Here is a 19,005-nt window from a genome sequence, read left to right as displayed (position 1 = left end):
ATGTTGAGTTTCTTTAGACTAATTTTGATGTTATCTTTGACTATTTCCTTTGCCCACCAGGGGCTTGTTGACCTTCCTTCAACTGAGTGAAGGATCTGTTAGGGGAGAGGTGAATTATGGCCTATCCATCAGCATTGGTATTACAAATACCACTGATATACTACCAACAATAATGCCAACATTCCGTCCATCACCCTCATGTTGTTGCAGGCTGTACTTCTTGGGCCTATGTGCAGAGTGAACAGCATAGAGTTGGATGGCAGAGGTGAATGAGTGAATTCAGGACTGCTTTGAGTCGGTGACTGGACCATGTTCAACGATTCATCAATTAATGCAAATGAATATGCTGCAGTCATCACTGATTATGAAGACATAATCCAAGTGACTATAATCCATCCTGATGAGATCAATGCATTGTATGCACACTTTGATAGAGATAACGCTGACATACCTGCATGCATTCCACATCTCCAGACAACCCTGTAATCTCAGTCTAACGTCAAAGGGCTGAATGGGTTAAAACAATAAATATAAAATTGAGGAAATACCAGATACGTATTGGTTAGGGGCAGCAAGAAACATCACACCCTTCACATGCTTCTTTGTTTTCTTTACTTTAACTCTGTTACCTTTGCTGGTGAAATGCTGACATTGTTTTACTCTTCATAAAAGTTGTTGAGTAGTCCTGCATTCTGCTATTCAGTCTTCCTGCATCAGAATTTCCATAAATAACCCGCCAATCGCTGAAAAGTCAACTCCACTTTAAATTCTTCAACTGTTGACACTGAAGCCACATTTGAAAACTAAGCCTTCCTGGATCTCCTCTTGCCAACTTCAATGGAAACAGACCATTTAAAATGCTTTTCTCCCATGCTTTCCAAATGAGTCTGCACGTTACTGCAGCTGTGGTCTGAATAGTTTCAATTAATGATCTTCACTATGATCAAAAAGACAGTGTTGAGGATGCCCAGCTGACTAGCTAACAGGTCATAGAAAAACAACTTGTGCAGAGATTGTTAAATGTTACTTCAGCGTCATTTATTTTACAACTGAACTTCCAGGGCAATTGAATTTCATAAATGAACTTAAATGTTGAAGATTGCAATTTAGACTTACAAGCTAGGTGGTGCTATACCTCTATGCAATACCAATAATTCAAACTTGCTGTATACATTTTGTAACTTGCATATCATTGATACAGTTTATAAAACTGATTTTATGACTGGATAAATCATCTTTAATTCCATAACTAAATTATTTGGAAGTAAAAACAATCTTCCAAAAATAATTTAGGCATTTCAAGTAACATTAATGCACAACTGAGATCAATGATTCAACATTGTTAGAAGTAGTGCTTAGAAAATCAAACATTTTTTATGATTTCAGAAATAATTATACTGCAGCCTCCATGAGTTAGATGAAAAAAATTTCTGAGGAACTATGTTCTTTTTTTCAAAGACTACTTTGCAATATCTAAACTGGCAAACATCTGTGGAAAAAGAAGCAGTTAATGTTTCAGCTCTGAGACCCTTTGTCTAAAATGGGGGAAAGAAAGGGGAAAACTAATGTGAAGGAGGGGTTGGTACAATAAATGTTCTGATTTGGGACTACCACCCTAAACTCCCCTCTCCTTCCACCCCACCGACAACCATTTCAAGTCTGTGACCCTTCATTTATTTCTCTTTCTACAGGGGTTGTTGACTGTTCCCAGTTTTTTCCCCCAGTTTTATTTCAGATTTCCAGTATTTACAGATTTTATTGATTTTCATTTACTGGACTGAACTAACTTATCAAAGCTGCCAATATGTTCATTGTCTCATGTTCATTTAATTATATGATTTTAACGATTCAATCAGTTTCCTAACCTATCCAACCTTTCCCTATTACTCAGGTCCTCAAGTACCAGCAACATCCTTAAAAAAATTCCCTGTACTTTTTCTATCTTTCCTGTAGGTAGGTGACCAGTAGTGCACGAGATCTTACTTATGATTTTAATTATAATGAAAGGATGTAGCCTGCAATCCCAATGCCACATGATAACTTCAGATCTCATGTTGGAAGTGCCTGCAGCTACTCAGATTCATTCTCTGTTTTCTTTCCAGCCAGACTAAGCTCAAAACAGTAAGGGGGTGGTAACGGGAAACAAGAGTCACATGAGGGTGTGAGTTGCAGACTAATGTTCAACTATAAAGACCAGGAAGATATTCAGAGAAATGCTAATTCGGTAAAGAGCTATATGGTTGCTGGCAGTGGTATATGGTAGCAAACTGGGGAAGTGACACCATGCAGGTGCATAGTGAGGTGTTGGAATCTGCTAAGAGTCGACATCAGAGGAGAGACAAACAGTTCTTAAAAAAAAAGCCAAAGACCATGTGGCCCTTGAGGTGTGCTCCGCCATTCAGTAAGATGATGGCTGGTGCAAATCAGTTCTGTTATGCTTAATATGAGACCTATATGACACATTGCCTACCAGGTGCAAGGATAAGGAAGACTTGAGAAGATAAAGAAAATTCTGGAAAGGGGAAGTGTCAAATAATGGCGAGTGTCAAAACAAAATGTTAGGAAACACTTGGATAAGATTACTTAGGCAGAATTTAAGATGCTGTGAAGTTAAAAAGATGACCATGCAAATGTTATATATTCCATACGCTATGAAGGAGCCATGTATCCTACCTTCTGTCTGTCTGTGTTGTATTTTGTGTGGCGTGTTTATCATGGGTAGTCACCTGGGTTGGGTATGGTAGAAGTGAAGAGTTTAGTTATGTATTCATGCTTTTTCTTTATTTCAGTCTAGTTTGGGTAGAGCCAGCAAGTGGGCCAGGGGTGATTTTTTTTTTGTTGACTGCTTAAATACTCGTAAATATGATTAAGAACGCTTTGCTAACATTTAAATATGCTAAGACTGTTTATTTTGTTACTTTGCTTCATTTTCATCAATTTCTTTTTTTTAATCATTTCAAGATTGTTTTGCTGGTTTCTTAATAAAGGATCAAATGTACTTTCTTCAACTTTACAACTTTTTTTTCTTTCTTTTTCAATCTTTTTATTAATTTCAAAATATAGAAACAAAACATAGCAATAATACAAATAGTAGGAGATATATTGTTACACTTAAGAAAAGTAATTGTAAAATCAAATAGTGTAAATTAACAAAGCTCCCAATCATGTAGAACTAACAACGGATAATACAAAGCAAAAAAAAAACTGGAAAAAAAATCATGAAAGAGAAAAAAAAAACCAAACCAAAAAAACAAACCCCATCCCCAAAGGAAAACAAAATTAACCAACTAAACTAAAAGACTTGGGCAAAACTAACAACTTAAAAATGGAAAAGAAGAAAACCTTAGTGTCGACGACTCCATTCCCCTCCAACAACAGTAGAGAGAGATAAAACAAGTTTGGAAATTATCAAATTACATCAAATGAAAATGCTGAATGAATGGCCTCCAAGTTTTTTCAAACTTAATGGAAGGGTCATAAACTGCACTTCTAATTTTCTCCAAATTCAAACACACCATAGTTTGTAAAAACCAATGAAATACATTAGGAGGGTTAATCTCTTTCCAATTCAACAAAATGGACCTTCTAGCCATTAAAGTAAGAAATGCAATCATCCTTCGTGATGAAGAGGTTAAATTACTTAAGTCTACCATAATTGTTTTATGTCTTTTGATCAACTCTCTAATAAATATAACTTACCCAGATCTCACTTTTTTAGGTATCTACAGATTAGAAACTTTTTAATTACTGTCTCCCCTAATTTTCCACACCCATATCCAATGGACACTTTGGAAAAAATCTTAGATTTAAATCTCTCTCAGAAAAGTGTAGTAGCAATTATATATAATATAATTATGAATTTATGTCCTGATGCTTCTAATAAAATTAAAGCTGACTGGGAAAGAGAACTTGAGATTAATATACCGACTGAAAAATGGGAAAAAATTCTTCAGTTGGTGAATTCATCCTCTGTATGTGCTAAGCATAGGTTGATACAGTTTAAAGTAGTGCACAGGGCTCATATGTCCAAAGATAAACTATCTCGTTATTACTCTCATATTAATCCAATATGTGACAGATGTCATTGCGAGATAGCTTCTTTAACCCACATGTTCTGGTCATGTCCCTTGTTGGAGAAATACTGGAAAGGTATTTTTGATATTATTTCAACGGTCCTAAATATAGATTTACAACCTCATCCAATTACTGCTATCTTTGGACTACCAATGATAGACAACTTTTTTTTATGGTGGATAGGGCGTCATACAGTGTCAACTCCTTATTTCGTTTCTGAGCTGTTTTAGTTGGTTTTTAAAATAACCACTACAGACCATACTTAATTGAAAACTCTAGTGATTGCTACAGTACGGAAATATCAAAAAGTCAAGACACTGGGCAAAATGCAGTGGGGAGAGATTAAGCTTCCTAAACATAAAAACTAGTCAAAGCAGGAAGCTCTCAGAAGATGCATCGTTTGCATCTGAACAGATTTGGGATCAATAACCTGAAAAAATTAACCAAGAGCTGTGGGAAGTGCTTAAAATAATTAGGTATACTAGCCATCTGATGCAGAATTAAAAATTAGGTACGAGATAGCATTAAACTGAAATTAGAGCGGCTATTTAGATCTAAAGCATCTATCCCACTCTATTTGTTAACTCAGTAGTGGCAAAGCTGAGACAAGAAAGATCTTTGTATGCTCAATAGTAAGGTTGAAAAAGGCTCTGAATTTTTCAGCTTCATTTTCTTTTCTATTCACCTTGAATTCCATGTGTTGAAATAGCCCTTTAGATCTGTCTGCCTCTGATGTAATAAATTTGGGGCAGCATGGTAGCGTAGAGGTTAGCATAAAGCTTTACAGTGCAAGTGAACGAGGTCCAATTCCCACTACTGCTCTCTGTGGACAGTTGTACCTTTTCCCCGTGATTGCGTGGGTTTCACCTGGGACCTCCCACATTCCAAAAGCAGATGATTTACTTGGTCACATGGGTGTAATTGGGCGGCGTGGGCCTGTTAGGCTGGAAGAGCCTATTACTGTGCTGTATCTCTAAATAACAATAAAACAATAAATTCAACTCTTCCAATCTCGCAGCTTGCCTCTAGCACTTAAAGAAATGATCAATTTCTTTAAAAAAAACACAATTCATTACATCAGATTTTATTTACCACAAGCATTTTTTGTCAAAACTCTTTTGTGGGAAGCATTGTTTATGCTTATAGTCAGCACGAGCTGTCCTCAAGGTGGTAGTTATGAGCCCAATCCTTTATTTTCTGCAGTTAGTGTACTGGAAAGGCAGCAGTCCACCCAATGAGCAGTAATATAAAGAGCCTCAATACATACAGCACTCTTGGAGTCCCATTCTAAACACTGATAAGCCTGTACATTCAAAAGATACCTACTTAGGCTGTGTATTACCATGCCAGGTGTAAGTTGTGAATTTCTCCACTTCCTGTCACCGTGTGTCAACTGCGCAGTTCTGTGAATCAAATCCTTGCCCTTCCTGTTGCGGCACCCCAACTCAGTGTGGAGAGGCTGCCAAAGGTGGCTGGTGTTGGGCCAGCTGGGTACCTGATATGGCTGGTCTACACTGAAATGTGGGGTTCAGGGTTGTACCTCAGCTGATGTGGTGAGGGGGTGGCTTCGTAGGTGAAGAGCAACGTGGGTTCTCTGTATTGACAGATTGCCCAGATCTCGGTCTCCCATAGCATCACCTGTTCCGTCTGATGGAAGCTGCAGTCACCCTTCCCTTCATTTGGCTGCATAGCTCTCCCCTGTCCAGAATTGCTTCTCCAGAGAAAGCAGCTCACGGGACTCCATTCAAGATTGTGGTTATTGTTGAACTGACAAATTCTGGCTGAGTGGAAAATAATTCTGAAGATGGAAAGATGGGGAGTCAAAACATGAATCTTTTGCTGCAAAGTGAATTGCATTTTGAATTGAAGATTCCAAAACTCCCCCTCCAAAACATATTTGGGCATTGGTTCACATGCCTGCAAAAATGTAGTTTTGGTTTAAAGAAAAACTAAAAGTAAGAAATGTTTGGGCAGGGAAGAGCTATTCTGGAAAAGGAAAGTGAAACTGCAACCTCCATCACATACAACAGGTAGTGACTGTATGATCAGGGCGGCCTGTCAGCTGTGGAGAACACATTCCCCAGTAAAGGTCCACCCATCACCCATACCTTGTCATCTTGAACCTTAGTGAAATCCAGATCTAACAGACAAGGATCTAATTGACAGAGTTCACATATGTTGAAATTGAGACAGGTTTTTGATTTAGTGTTGGGAAAACCTAAACATTCCATGAACTTGGAAAAAAACAAAAGTCTTCATCAATATTAAAAAGAATTGAGTTTTACAAATGCACAAGATCAGAAAAGAACTGCAATGACTACAGTTTGTCCTGTGCAGGCATGTAAAGTTGCTACTGGCAAGTTGAAAACTCCACTGAGAACAACAGAGAAGATAACCAGTGATTGAAATAAAAATGCCACAATGGGTTACAAGGATCCATTGCCAAACACTACAACTTTCATGGAGGGCTCCCATAACTCCCGCTGCAACTGGATAACTGACGTCCTCAGTGAGAATTGGTAACAACTCCTCTTTGCTGGTCATCAACCTCACATCAAGGCTGTCTGCTTAGCCTCCTGCTCTTCTATCTATATACACGTTACTATGTGGCTAAACACAGAATCAATGTCATACATAAATTTGCTGAAAGCACCACTGTGGATGAATCACACGTGTACAGTGTCAGTGTACAGGAGTGAGACAGGTTACCTGGTCGAGCGGTGCGGCAACAACAACCTCTCGCTCAATGACAATAAAACCAAAGAGTTGCTGTGACTTCAGGAAGGGAAAAGAAGGCAAACATGTGCCAGTCTTTATTGGGGTATCACTGGTAGTATATACAGCAGGAGCTGCCTCACGAAGCAACATCCATCAAAGCTCTCCATCATCCAGGCCATGCCATCTTTTCGCAGCTACCATTGGGTAGGAGGTACAGAAGCCTGAAGCCCCACACCAATGTGTGTCTAGCAACATCCACGTCCCTTCAACCATTCAGAGTTGTTGAAACAACCAGTGCAAGCCACATCACTTCAATTTAACAACACTCTGACCACTTTGAACTAAAATGGACCTTGTTTCGGGAACTGTAATTAATTTGCATAACATAGATTTAACTCACCAACAGTGCTCTGAGATCCAACATCCACTCCTTTTTAAGGATAACCATGGCAGCCATACCACAGAATGTGTACCCACCATGGGCTTCCATTCCAGGGACACCGCCTATCCCACCTTCCCAGTTCTGACACCTACAAAAAGCAATTGTCACCAAACTGTTTAAAAAAGGTTAGAAATAAATTAGAATAGTTCCTATATACTATTACTGAGATACAATAATGGGATATATTGCAATGCAATGCCAAGTGTTCTAGTTGGTGTATCAGTCTTATTAACCAATGACATTTTCCAACCTTTTGATGTGAAATGCCAATTTCAAGCACAAAAATAGAAAATTGGTTCAAATCAGCAAAGTATACATTTCTTCACACTTACTAAATTTTTGCTCACTTTTTTTACTTCAGTTGTAATTTAATTATATAAGGATAAACTGATTTCAAGGCGAGATCTTAAAATGTGTACTTTTCATAAGCCTATAATCACCATTGTTTAAAGACTTTTCAAGAAATTCTTATCTTTCCAATAGTGACTCCCTCATTATCTAAGCAATCATGGAGATATCAGCTGACTAATTCTCCTCCTTCAAAGGCTTCAGAGGGAACATAGACATGAAAAGGGGCCATGTACTTATTACAGGGATTTCTTTAATCAACTTATACATTCAAACTTACTCAATGACAAAGACAACCTAAATTCCATTTGCATTCTCAGCTACTGAGAAAATTTCTACACTTTGAGAGCTTTGTTGGAAAATAAATAAAGGTACAGGAAAGAGGCTGGTAGGTTCCACTAGTCATTGGAAGTATTTCTGCGAACATCCATCTTCCCAGACAATTGACAAATTGGTAAACAGTGCAAATAAATAAATGTTCTAAGTATCTTTCATCTCTCCTAAAATAGTCTTCACATTATTCTTGATTATTTATAAGCAGCCTAATATTGGATACTGTAGAGAAATCTAGTTAGCTGCATATCTTTATCTCCCGAAACATACGTACCTTATCACCCACTCAGGTGTTCCCTCAAACAATGTAGGTGTGATTATGTTTGTTAAGGATGCAACAGATGCCGCACAGTAGGCACTCCTGAAAAAACAGCAATTTTGCTTTGAGTATTATTAAATCATTAATGCTCAAAATCAGTTGTGAAATAACAGATACAACGAATTTGCACTTTTGTTTTCATGGCATTGCTATTAATCATTTTATTCTTTAAATTCTGAATTCCCTTTCCTTAGAAGCTGTAGTTTTAAATGAAATCTGCAAAAATTAGTATGCTTCCTTTACAATGATAGAATCTAGTCCATAGACCTTTCACTGCAGAAAGGACTCACAACATTATTATAAATATAATCTTACTTCCTCCAAAAATTATTTAGAACATTTTTAATAATTACTGTGGAGTTGTGATAATGGCAAAATTTTGGATGTTTTGCATTAATGTAATGGATTTTTAAAAAACCTTCTGTCCTCAGCAACAGTATCAGTAATTCCCAAACATGAAATAAATGAAAAACAGATTCTACAGAAGCTGAAAATCTTGAGTAAAACACACAAAATACTGGAGGAATTCAACAGGTCAGGTAGTAAATTCCCTTTAACCTCTTTTACTGAAGCATGCCGAACACCAAATTCTAAGATCAAGGCCAATAGATAAATGACAATTTAAGCATGATCCTAACTAAAAAAAAATGAGCAGCTTTATGATGTGATCTGATTACTTAAACTGGGTTCTGACTAAGCCATACATTATATAAAACAGGTACAAGACTTTGTATTTTCACCTCGTTCTCTGGCACTCTTGGAACATGCCTGATTTGGAACATTTGACTAAGAATATTTTACAGAATTATGTAAGAGAATACAGCACAAAAATAGATATTCAATGCAACATTTTCTTTGTCAGTAAACTCTGTACACATCCACCACTATCTCTTCCTTGTATGTATGAATCCACTTACTTACAGTAAGCATTAACATCATTTCCCTCAATAATGTCTCGCAGCAAGTTCCATTTTGTACCTATACTTTGGGGGAAAAACAGACTAATTTCCCTCCTGGAATTTTTTTGTAGGGAAGTTTGTACTATAATGCTTAACTTAGATTATTTCTCCGTCTACCTTGTAGATCTTAACCATAATTTCAAATAGCCTCTACCAGCTATTCTCTAAATCTGATTATCCAGGAAAAAATAACATTTCCCCAATAAAATTTGGGGAGAGTTTAAACTAGATTTGCAGGGGGATGGGAACCAGAGTACCAGAGCAGATAGTGGAGCGGGGGTGAAAATGAATGTTAAAACTTGGTGCAAAGTCACAAATAGAAAGGTTGTGTGTGGTGGTAATAATCTTCTGAGCTGTGTCTATTTCAATGCAAGGAGTATTGTGGGGAAGGCTGACGAGCTGAGGGCGTGGATTGACACGTGGAGTTATGACGTTATAGCCATTAGTGAAACTTGGCTGCAGGAGGGGCAGGACTGGCAGCTTAATGTTCCAGGGTTCCAATGTTTCAGACGTGATAGAGGCACAGGAATGAAGGGTGGTCGGGAGATGGCATTGCTAGTCAAGGAAAATGTTACAGGAGTGCTCAGGCAGGACAGATTAGAGGGCTTGACTACCGAAGCCAAATGGGTGGAGCTGACAAACAGGGAAGGAATGACCACATTAATGGGGTTGTATTACAGATCACCCAATAGTCAGCGAGAATTGGGGGAGCAAATCTGCAGAGAGATAGCAGACAACTGCAGGAAACAAAGTTGTGATAGTAGGGGATTTTAATTTTCCACATATTGATTGGAATTCCCATACTGTTAAAGGTCTAGACAGGTTAAAGTTTGTAAAATGTGTTCAGGGAAGTTTTCTAGATCTATAGAGGTACCAACTAGACAGGATGCAATATTAGATCTCCTATTAGGAAACGAGATAGGACAGCTGATGGAAGTGTGTATAGGGGAACACTTTGGTTCCAGTGACCATAACACCATTAGTTTCAACTTGATCATGAATAAAGACAGATCTGGTCCTCAGGTTGAGGTTCTAAACTGGAAAAAGGCCAAATTTGAAGAAATGAGAAAGGACCTAAAAAGCGTGGATTGGGACAGGTTGTTCTCTGGCAAGGATGTGATTGGTAAGTGGGAGGCCTTCAAAGGAGAAATTTTGAGAGTGCAGAGTTTGTATGTTCCTGTCAGGATTAAAGGCACAGTGAATAAGAATAAGGGACCTTGGTTCTCAAGGGATATTGGAACTCTGATAAAGAAGAAGAGAGAGATGTATGACATGTATAGGAAACAGGGAGCAAATAAGGTGCTTGAGGAGTATAAAAAGTGCAAAAAAAAATACTTAAAAAAGAAATCGAGAGGGCTAAAAGACATAAGATTGCTCTGGCAGTCAAGGTGAAGGATAATCCAAAGAGCTTCTACAGGTATATTAAGAGCAAAAGGATAGCAAGGGATAAAATTGGTCCTCTTGAAGTGGTCAGCTATGTATGGAACCAAAAGAAATGGGGGAGATCTTAAATGTTTTTTTTGCGTCTGTATTTACTAAGGAAACTGGCGTGGAGTTAATGGAAATAAGGCAAACAAATAGTGAGGTCATGGAACCTATACAGATTGAGGAGGAGGAGGAGGTGCTTGCTATCTTGAGGCAAATCAGAGTAGATAAATCCCCAGGACCTGACAGAGTATTCCCTCGGACCTCGAAGGAAACTAGTGTTGAAATTGCAGGGGCCCTGGCAGATATATTTAAAATGTCGCTATCTACGGGTGAGGATTGGAGGATTGGAGAGTGGCTCATGTTGTTCCATTATTTAAAAAAGGCTCTAAAAGTAATCCGGGAAATTATAGGCTGGTAAGTTTGACGTCGGTAGTAGGTAAATTATTGGAAGGAGTACTAAGAAATAGGATCTACAAGTATTTGGATAGACAGGGACTTATTAGGGAGAGTCAACATGGCTTTGTGTGTGGTAGGTCATGTTTAACCAATCTATTAGAGTTTTTCAAGGAGGTTACCAGGAAAGTGGATGAAAGGAAGGCAGTGGATGTTGTCTACATGGACTTCAGTAAAGCCTTTGACAAGGTCCTGCATGGGAGGTTGTCAGTCGCCAGGTATACATGGAGAGGTAGTAAATTGGATTAGACATTGGCTCATTGGAAGAAGCCAGAGAGTGGTAGTGAAGGATTGCTTCTCTGAGTGGAGGCCTGTGACTAGTGGTGTGCCACAGGGATCAGTGCTGGGTCCATTGTTACTTGTCATCTATATCAATGATCTGGATGATAATGTGGTAAACTGGATCAGCAAATTTGCTGATGATACAAAGATTGGAGGTGTAGTGGACAGTGAGGAAGGTTTTCAAAGCTTCCAGAGGGATTGGGACCAGCTGGAAAAAAGGGCTGAAAAATGGCAGATGGAGTTTAATACAGACAAGTGTGAGGTATTGCACTTTGGAAGGACAAGCCAAGGTAGAACATACAAGGTAGGGCACTGAGGCGTGCAGTAGAACAGAAGGATCTGGAAATACAGACACAAAATTCCCTAAAAGTGGCGTCACAGGTAGATAGGGTCGTAAAGAGAGCTTTTGGTACATTGGCCTTATAAGAGTTGGAATGTTATGGTGAGGTTGTGTAAGGCACGGCTGAGGCCAAATTTGGAGTATTGTGTACAGTTTTGGCCACCAAATTACAGGAAGGATATTAATAAGGTTGAAAGAGTGCAGAGAAGGTTTACAAAGATGTTGCTGGGACTTGAGAAACTGAGATACAGAGAAAGGTTGAATAGGTTAGGACTTTATTCCCTGGAGTGTAGAAGAATGAGGGGAGATTTGATAGAGGTATATAAAATTATGATGGGTATAGTTAGAGTGAATGCAAGCGGGCTTTTTCCACTGAGGAGAAAAAAAAAGAGGACATGGGTTAAGGGTAAAGGGGGAAAAGTTTAAAGGGAACATTGGGGGGGCTTCTTCACACAGAGAGTGGTGGGAGTGTGGAATGAGCTGCCAGATGTAGTGGTAAATGCAGGTTCACTTCTAACATTTAAGAAAAACTTGGACAGGTACATGGATGAGAGGTGTATGGAGGGATATGGTCCAGGTGTAGGTCAGTGGGACTAGGCAGAAAAATAGTTCAGCACAGCCAAGAAGGGCCAAAAGGCTTATTTCTGTGCTGTAATGTTCTATGGTTTCTAAAAATAATCTTTAATTTTGCCACCATTCTCAAATATTTTTGTTTAAAATACTTCTTGCAATGCTGTTATAGCATAGACCGCAAGACTACATCTGCTCTCTATGGTCGCATATAAATTAAACATCTGAATTTGTGGAGTTCTACCTGCAAAAATGTTTTCTTCCTGCCTTATTTATTCATCCACAATCCAGGAGTGTCTTAATTTCCAATGGGATGGGTATGTTTCCATTATCCCTTCTGAAGTGAATCACCTTACCTTTACTCATTTGCCAGTTAACTACCCAGTCTACAGTTCACTAATTTTCTTGTAGTGTTGCATTCTCTTTCATTGCTAGCTATGATCAAACTACACTCTTATACCAACTCCCATACCACGGTACACATAATCAGATAATGCTGCTATGAGGTTACTTATCCCTGCTTAAATATTAATTATGGATAACAGTGGTTTCACCACTGGTAATGTGATATTGGTGATCATTATGACCAGAGGGACTAACATCCTACTTACAGGACTGCTACTTCACAATGTGAAAAGATATCTAGTGCAGCCTGCTAATGAATTATGAAGCAGAAAGTAGGTCAAGATAAAAGTGAAGAAAAACATTAAATGAGACAGCAATGTAACTTGCTCCTCAAACAAATCAGCTTCACATCTCTAAGATGCTTTGAGGAAAAGCACAAACTCCACAGTGACATCCAAAAAAAAGGGTTCAAAGAAATGCACACTCCAAAATCATAAATTGAAGTAAGCTACTGAAGAAATGGACAACAATGTACATCTTTAGTCTATAAGAATTTAATGCAGATTTCTATCACTGATTCTCTGCACTGTCATTTTGTCTCCACTGTAGAAAAGTGAGTGGAAGCCGAAATATAACACATAAATGCTTCAAAGTTGTAAGAAAGAAAAAGGACAACTGTTACTCTATCTGCAAGAAGGGATAAATAAGGTCAAGTCAGGTTCAGACTACATATGGAAATAAGAAACATCAGTGAGGATCCTATAAATTCACCCAAATGACAATTTCATGCATGTAAAGTTTGATCAAGTTTCTATCAGATTCAGAAAATACAGGTACTTCTCCAATGTTCGTGGACTGAAATCCTAAATTCCATCACCAGTCCCAAATATATCCTGTTGTACTGCAAGGACTAACCACTGGAAAGAATGACAGAATGGTATACAATTGGAAAACAGTGCTATAGGAAAATTCGACACTGATACCAGACACTGTGAAGTATCAGGACACCAGGTCAAACATACCAAAGAAATGTGCTGCTGATCACAACTTTCCTCAGCAGAATGGTTCAAGAGTTCCATTAGTGACTGAACAGTAGGATCCGAAAGAAAAGCAGCCATACTGGTTCTGTTACCAGCTGTCCTATATCCAATGTGAAGAAAGAGCCACAATGACACTATTCACAGCAAACTGTCCACCATTAATGTATTTGTCCATAATATAATATGCAGTAATGTGCACTGCTACAATGTGTTGGAAAACTAAATCCTGCTCTCAAACAGATGAAACTGCACATCACTTCTGTATTTTGCGCCAAGAAGAAGAAATTCACATTTGATCTACTAATGAAATAAAGAAAACAAGAGGCAAGCTGGTCATTAAATACAGCACAGGTGCATTATATCACATTCTGTAGCAATCTCCCTCTCGTTACCAAAGTACAGAAGAGCATTTGTTGTGCTAAAATCTTATGCTCTAGAACTACCTGTGCCAATAGTTACGCTGCTTAAATACTGCTAGTGACACTAAGCTGCAAGTTGCCATGGCATTCCCTGGTCCAAATGTTATTATACCCTTGGTTCAAATATATGAAAAAAATTGCCTAGGTTGAGGTTAGTTTGGTACAAATGAGATCTGAGGGAGCTTTCATGGAAGTGAATTATGCAAGACTTAGTAAGGGTGTAGCAGAGGTCGAAAAGTAGATGGACATGGATCAAATTAATAGGTACAAGGATGAAAAAGAAGTTGAGGTTCATATTTTTTCACTCCACAAAGCGTTGGGGACTTGCACTGTCTGAAATTGGGGTGAGGGGTGTGAGAGGTGGCAGCAGAAAGCCTCAACATTAAATTGCATAATGGAGATTTGACAGATATAACTGCTAAAGCAACAGGGCCAAAATATGGAATAGACTGACAGATTATTTTATATGTAGCATAGACATGACAGGCTGAAGTGTCTTCTTTGTTGTAAATTTCCAAGAACTACAATCCTGAACTTCTTTCTCATCCTTGTACCAATTATTTTGATCTTTGCCCTTCAACTGCCCAAAGATACTGTATATCCTCACCAAATCATCTGCAGATTTATTCTCTTCATTAATGGTAACTGAGAGTTCAGCTTCTAAGCACATAAGTGATGGATATGATCCTCCAACGAAATTAAAAGCTTGATCAAGCTTTTAGATGCCTTCCATAATATTTCTTTACATAGCCCAGTGTCAGATTGTGTTGTAAATAATCGTGTAAGTCTCTTTGGGAACTTTTTGTGATGTACACTCAGTGGCCACTTTACTAAGCACACATGTACACCTGCTCATTATTGCAAATATGTAATCAGCCAATCATGTAGCAACATAATGCATAAAAGCATGAATTTATAGTAAAGAAGTTCAGTTATTGTTCCGATCAAACAGCAGAATGGGGAAGAAAGGTGATCTAAGTGATTTTGACTGTGGAATGATTGTTGGTGCTAGATGGGACGATTTGAGTATCTCGGAAACTGATCTCCTGAGATTTTCATGCACAACAGTCACAAGAGTTTACAGGGAATGGTTTGAAAAACAAAATAAAACACCCAGTGAACAGCAATTCTGTGGGCAAAAATGCCTTGTTAATGAGAGAGGTGAGAGGAGGATGGCTAGAGTGCTTCAAGCTGACAGGAAGGCAACAGTAACTCAAATAACCATGTGTTGCAACAGTGGTGTGCAGAAGAGCGTCTCTGAATGCCCAACACTTCGAACCTTGAAGTGGATGGGTTTCAGCTGCAGAAGACCACAGCTGGTTCCATTCCTCTGCCTCATAAGGTGGCCACTGAGTTCATGTGTCTGTCCTTTAAACTTCTCACTTGTCTACATTTTAGCTTAGAGGATAAATAATGGTGGGACTTACTAATCAATGACTGAAATTACCCAAACAAATAAAATACAAATTTACAATTATGTTCAATAATTCAAATTCAAGTTCGAGATTACAGTTATGGACATACATACCCAGGGTATAAATGCCATGAAAATTAGCTTTTTGCAGCAGTAGAGCTGTACAGTACAAACATAACCAACATAAGCTCCATAAACTTAAATCAGCATTACACAACAAAGAAAAAACCACACCATGATATTAATGCAAGTTGAGAGAAATATAGTCTGAAGTAGAATCAGGGATTTTCAGGTCTGGCTGAGAATTTTTCAGATCATGAAAAGCATAAACAGAAACAGAATAAAAAGAAACAGCAAATGAAAAAGGGGAAAAACAATGCTGATTTTACTGAAAAAATGAAAAATACATTCCTACTGAGTGAAAACATAGTGACTTAGTTACTGTTGTTTCTAAATCTCTACAAACTTTCCAGTAAGTAACAATTCAAAACCCAAACATACCTGACATCAACTTCTCCACTGACGTGCATAGTAAAGGATCCATTTGGTTGTTTCACAGAGTATAGAAATTCTAGTAACTTTTCCCTAAAATTAGAAGAAGACATCATTGAGACCTAGTCTTGGAGAAATGAAATATGTGATTCAAGTTATTTTCTTTTACTTAAATTCTCAGCTAGCTTGTTTAGTTTTTATGGTTTGAAGATTACATCTGAAGCCTTTTTCTTCTTCTGAAGTACATTGCTTTGAGAAAAAAACAAGAATATATGAACACGTCACTACAAATGTTAAATTATGAATAGATAATTGCTTTACTTACAACAGACCAAGCATGGCATTTGTTTTCAGAAATGGGTAGTACTTGGAAGTCAGATGCAAGTAAGGTTACCATTTAATTAAAAGGAATTAATTCGTTTATCTTGCAAAGGATGGCAGACTGGAAATCTGTTTGCTTGACTTAGTTGTATTCAAATATTCAAGTAATAAAATACTATGCTGAGAAACAGAATGTTACATTAAAATAGGTTTGAATCCTATTATACTCGAATCCCTACACCAAATGTATAAACTGGAACATTTTCCTTCACTGTCTTTCTCCAGCCATTTGTTGATGCTTGATAGTGAGAAAATGCTGGCAGCAGCAGCAGTGGAGAACCAAGAGAAAACGTGAGTGATTTGATTTCACAGAGAACCAAGGTTTAGAGCTCAACACAAACTTTTATCCCGTCAAATCTATGGCATACAATAATTTACAGAGTTTGACAGATTTATATTTGTTGGTATGATCACTGTGCAAAAAAACATTGGTAGGAATGTTTATCATTCAAATCATAAAGTATAATACCTAAAACTTCTATCTTTAAAATATCATTGATTTAATATGGAGGGCATACAGAATACAAACTGGCATGTGCCAAGTAACAAGGGACATGAAAAATCTACATCTAACTCTGCTTGAAACAAAGCTGATGTAGGTTGGACTGAAAAAAATACTTGTGCTTCCAGTAAAAGAAAACACACTTGAAACTTCAGATTATTCATGCCTGATTATACCATTCAGAATTATTGGCGTTAATACTTTGACAATGGCTCAAACATTCGAGGCAACATTGAGCTGTTCATGTTCATTTATTTACCTACCAAGTCTGCACTGACCATCGGTGTATCTACTCAGTACAACTTCCACAAATCAGTGCTAACTTTATCAATGAGGCTTTTGCAACAGAGGGCATTCCAGACTTCATTAGTATTACGTAAGTAAACCACAACAAGCTTTATCCAAAGTGCTGCGGAAATATAAACTGTCAAAAATTGAATGCTTGACATTCAGAAACATTAAAAAATGATTAATTAAACAAACAGAAATAATGCCAAAACTTGAGCAAGACACAAACCTTGCCTTCCATAGCTATTTTTCTCCATTGAAATGAATAGAGTAACTGAACCTGCAACTGGTCTAACCTGGCACAGGTTTATTACACCAATTCCTTCACAGTAGTGTTGGTGAACTGCAAAGGGTAGTGTTCCATGACACATCCTGCATGAAGCAAATTCCACAAAGCATCACTGGGATGCTCAGAACTTTTGTATCCAAGTGGAACTGCTCTCACTCCTCATGAAAAGCATGTCCTGTGTACCAAAAAACTACTCTTCCTCCATTTCTCTTTCCTGTGCTGCTTTTAGTTCAAATCATTGACATACCTAGACATGTCGAGATGTCTGGCAATAACGGTAATTTAAAGGAATTAGCAGCAATGATCACTGCTGAGTTGGAGAAAATGTATGTGTTGCACTGTAATCTCACAGGTTCACTCAGCATTTATGGGTGTTATTTTGTTGATTATTGTGACTGAAAACGACATTAAATAACACGGTGAATGATTTTGCCAATTCACACAACAAAGTTGGTTTTGCCTGTCTGTAGATATGCAAACATGGAGTAGCAGACAATATATTCAAAAGAATAAGACTGATAATTTGGCACACAATTGTTTAGTAATGCTGGATTAGCAGATTTCCTGAACTATACAATTTTATTTCTAGCAATAACACTATTCTTTTCTATTCAAAATGTATTTAAAGATATTATACAAAATTATAATAGCTTTTCCAAAGAACCTAGAGAACGGACAGGAAGTGTGGAAAGTAACGGGGCAAACATCGGGGCCTGATGTTAGAGGGAAGTATACCAAACTTAGAGGTAGGTGATGCGAAATAGGGATAGAGGAAGGGAGGGGGACCTCCCTCATAGTTCCGCCTCCTTCTACTATTGCTCTCCTGCCAATCACCTCTCTGCTTCTCCTCCTCCACCCCTTTGTCTTAAAAATTACTGTTTTTTTCAACTACCAGCATTCTTCAAACCCTCCCCAAAGTTCTTCCTTCAGTCCTGATGAAGGGTTTCGGCCCGAAACATCGACTAATCTTTTCAACTGATGCTGACTGACCTGCTGAGTTCCTCCAGTGCATTGTGAGTGTTCCGATAGAAAAGGTGTGTCAGAAGGGCAATGTCATGATAATCATTGGGGATTTTAACATGAAAGTGGATTGGGAAAACTAGGCTAATGGACCTCGAGAGAGAGAATTTGTAGAATATCTAAGCAATGGCTTTTTAGAACAGCTTGTTGTTGAGCCCAATAGAAGATCGGCTGTACTGAATTGGGTGTTGTGCGATGATCCGGAGGCGATAAGAGAGCTTAAAGTTAAGTAACCCTTATGGAACAGTGATCACAATAATGATCGGGTTCACTTTGAAATTTGAGGAGAAACTAAATTCCAGTGTGTCAGTATTTCAGTGGAATGGAGGAAATTACAAGGCATGAGAGGGGAACTGGCCAAGGTTGACTGGAAAGAGACACTAACAGGAAGGACAGCAGAGCAGCAATGGCTAAGGTTTTTGTGAAAAATGAGGGAATTGCAAGACAGATATATTCCAAATAAGAAGAAATTTTTGAATGGAAGGAGGACACTACCGTGGCTGACAAGTGAAGTCAGAGCCAAAGTAAAAGTAAAAGAGAGGGCATACA

At 38.1% G+C, this 19,005-nt stretch overlaps 1 protein-coding gene across 1 annotated transcript in view; it reads right to left on the bottom strand.

Annotated features, from left to right (window-relative positions):
* fntb (farnesyltransferase, CAAX box, subunit beta) overlaps positions 1–19,005 on the bottom strand; it is a 90,278-nt gene that overhangs the window by 5,880 nt on the left and 65,393 nt on the right. Inside the window, exons 6-8 of the mRNA XM_072266218.1 lie at positions 15,986–16,069; positions 8,190–8,276; positions 7,193–7,322 (exon numbers count right to left, since the gene is read on the bottom strand). Of these exons, the coding sequence (XP_072122319.1) occupies positions 7,193–7,322; positions 8,190–8,276; positions 15,986–16,069 (301 nt within the window). The remainder of the gene's footprint in view (positions 1–7,192; positions 7,323–8,189; positions 8,277–15,985; positions 16,070–19,005) is intronic.

The sequence above is a fragment of the Mobula birostris genome, chromosome 1 (genome assembly GCF_030028105.1).
Source record: "Mobula birostris isolate sMobBir1 chromosome 1, sMobBir1.hap1, whole genome shotgun sequence".
NCBI lineage: Eukaryota > Metazoa > Chordata > Chondrichthyes > Myliobatiformes > Myliobatidae > Mobula > Mobula birostris.
The sequence above is the reverse complement of the archived record's forward strand: the minus strand, read 5'-3'. Positions and strand labels throughout refer to the sequence as shown.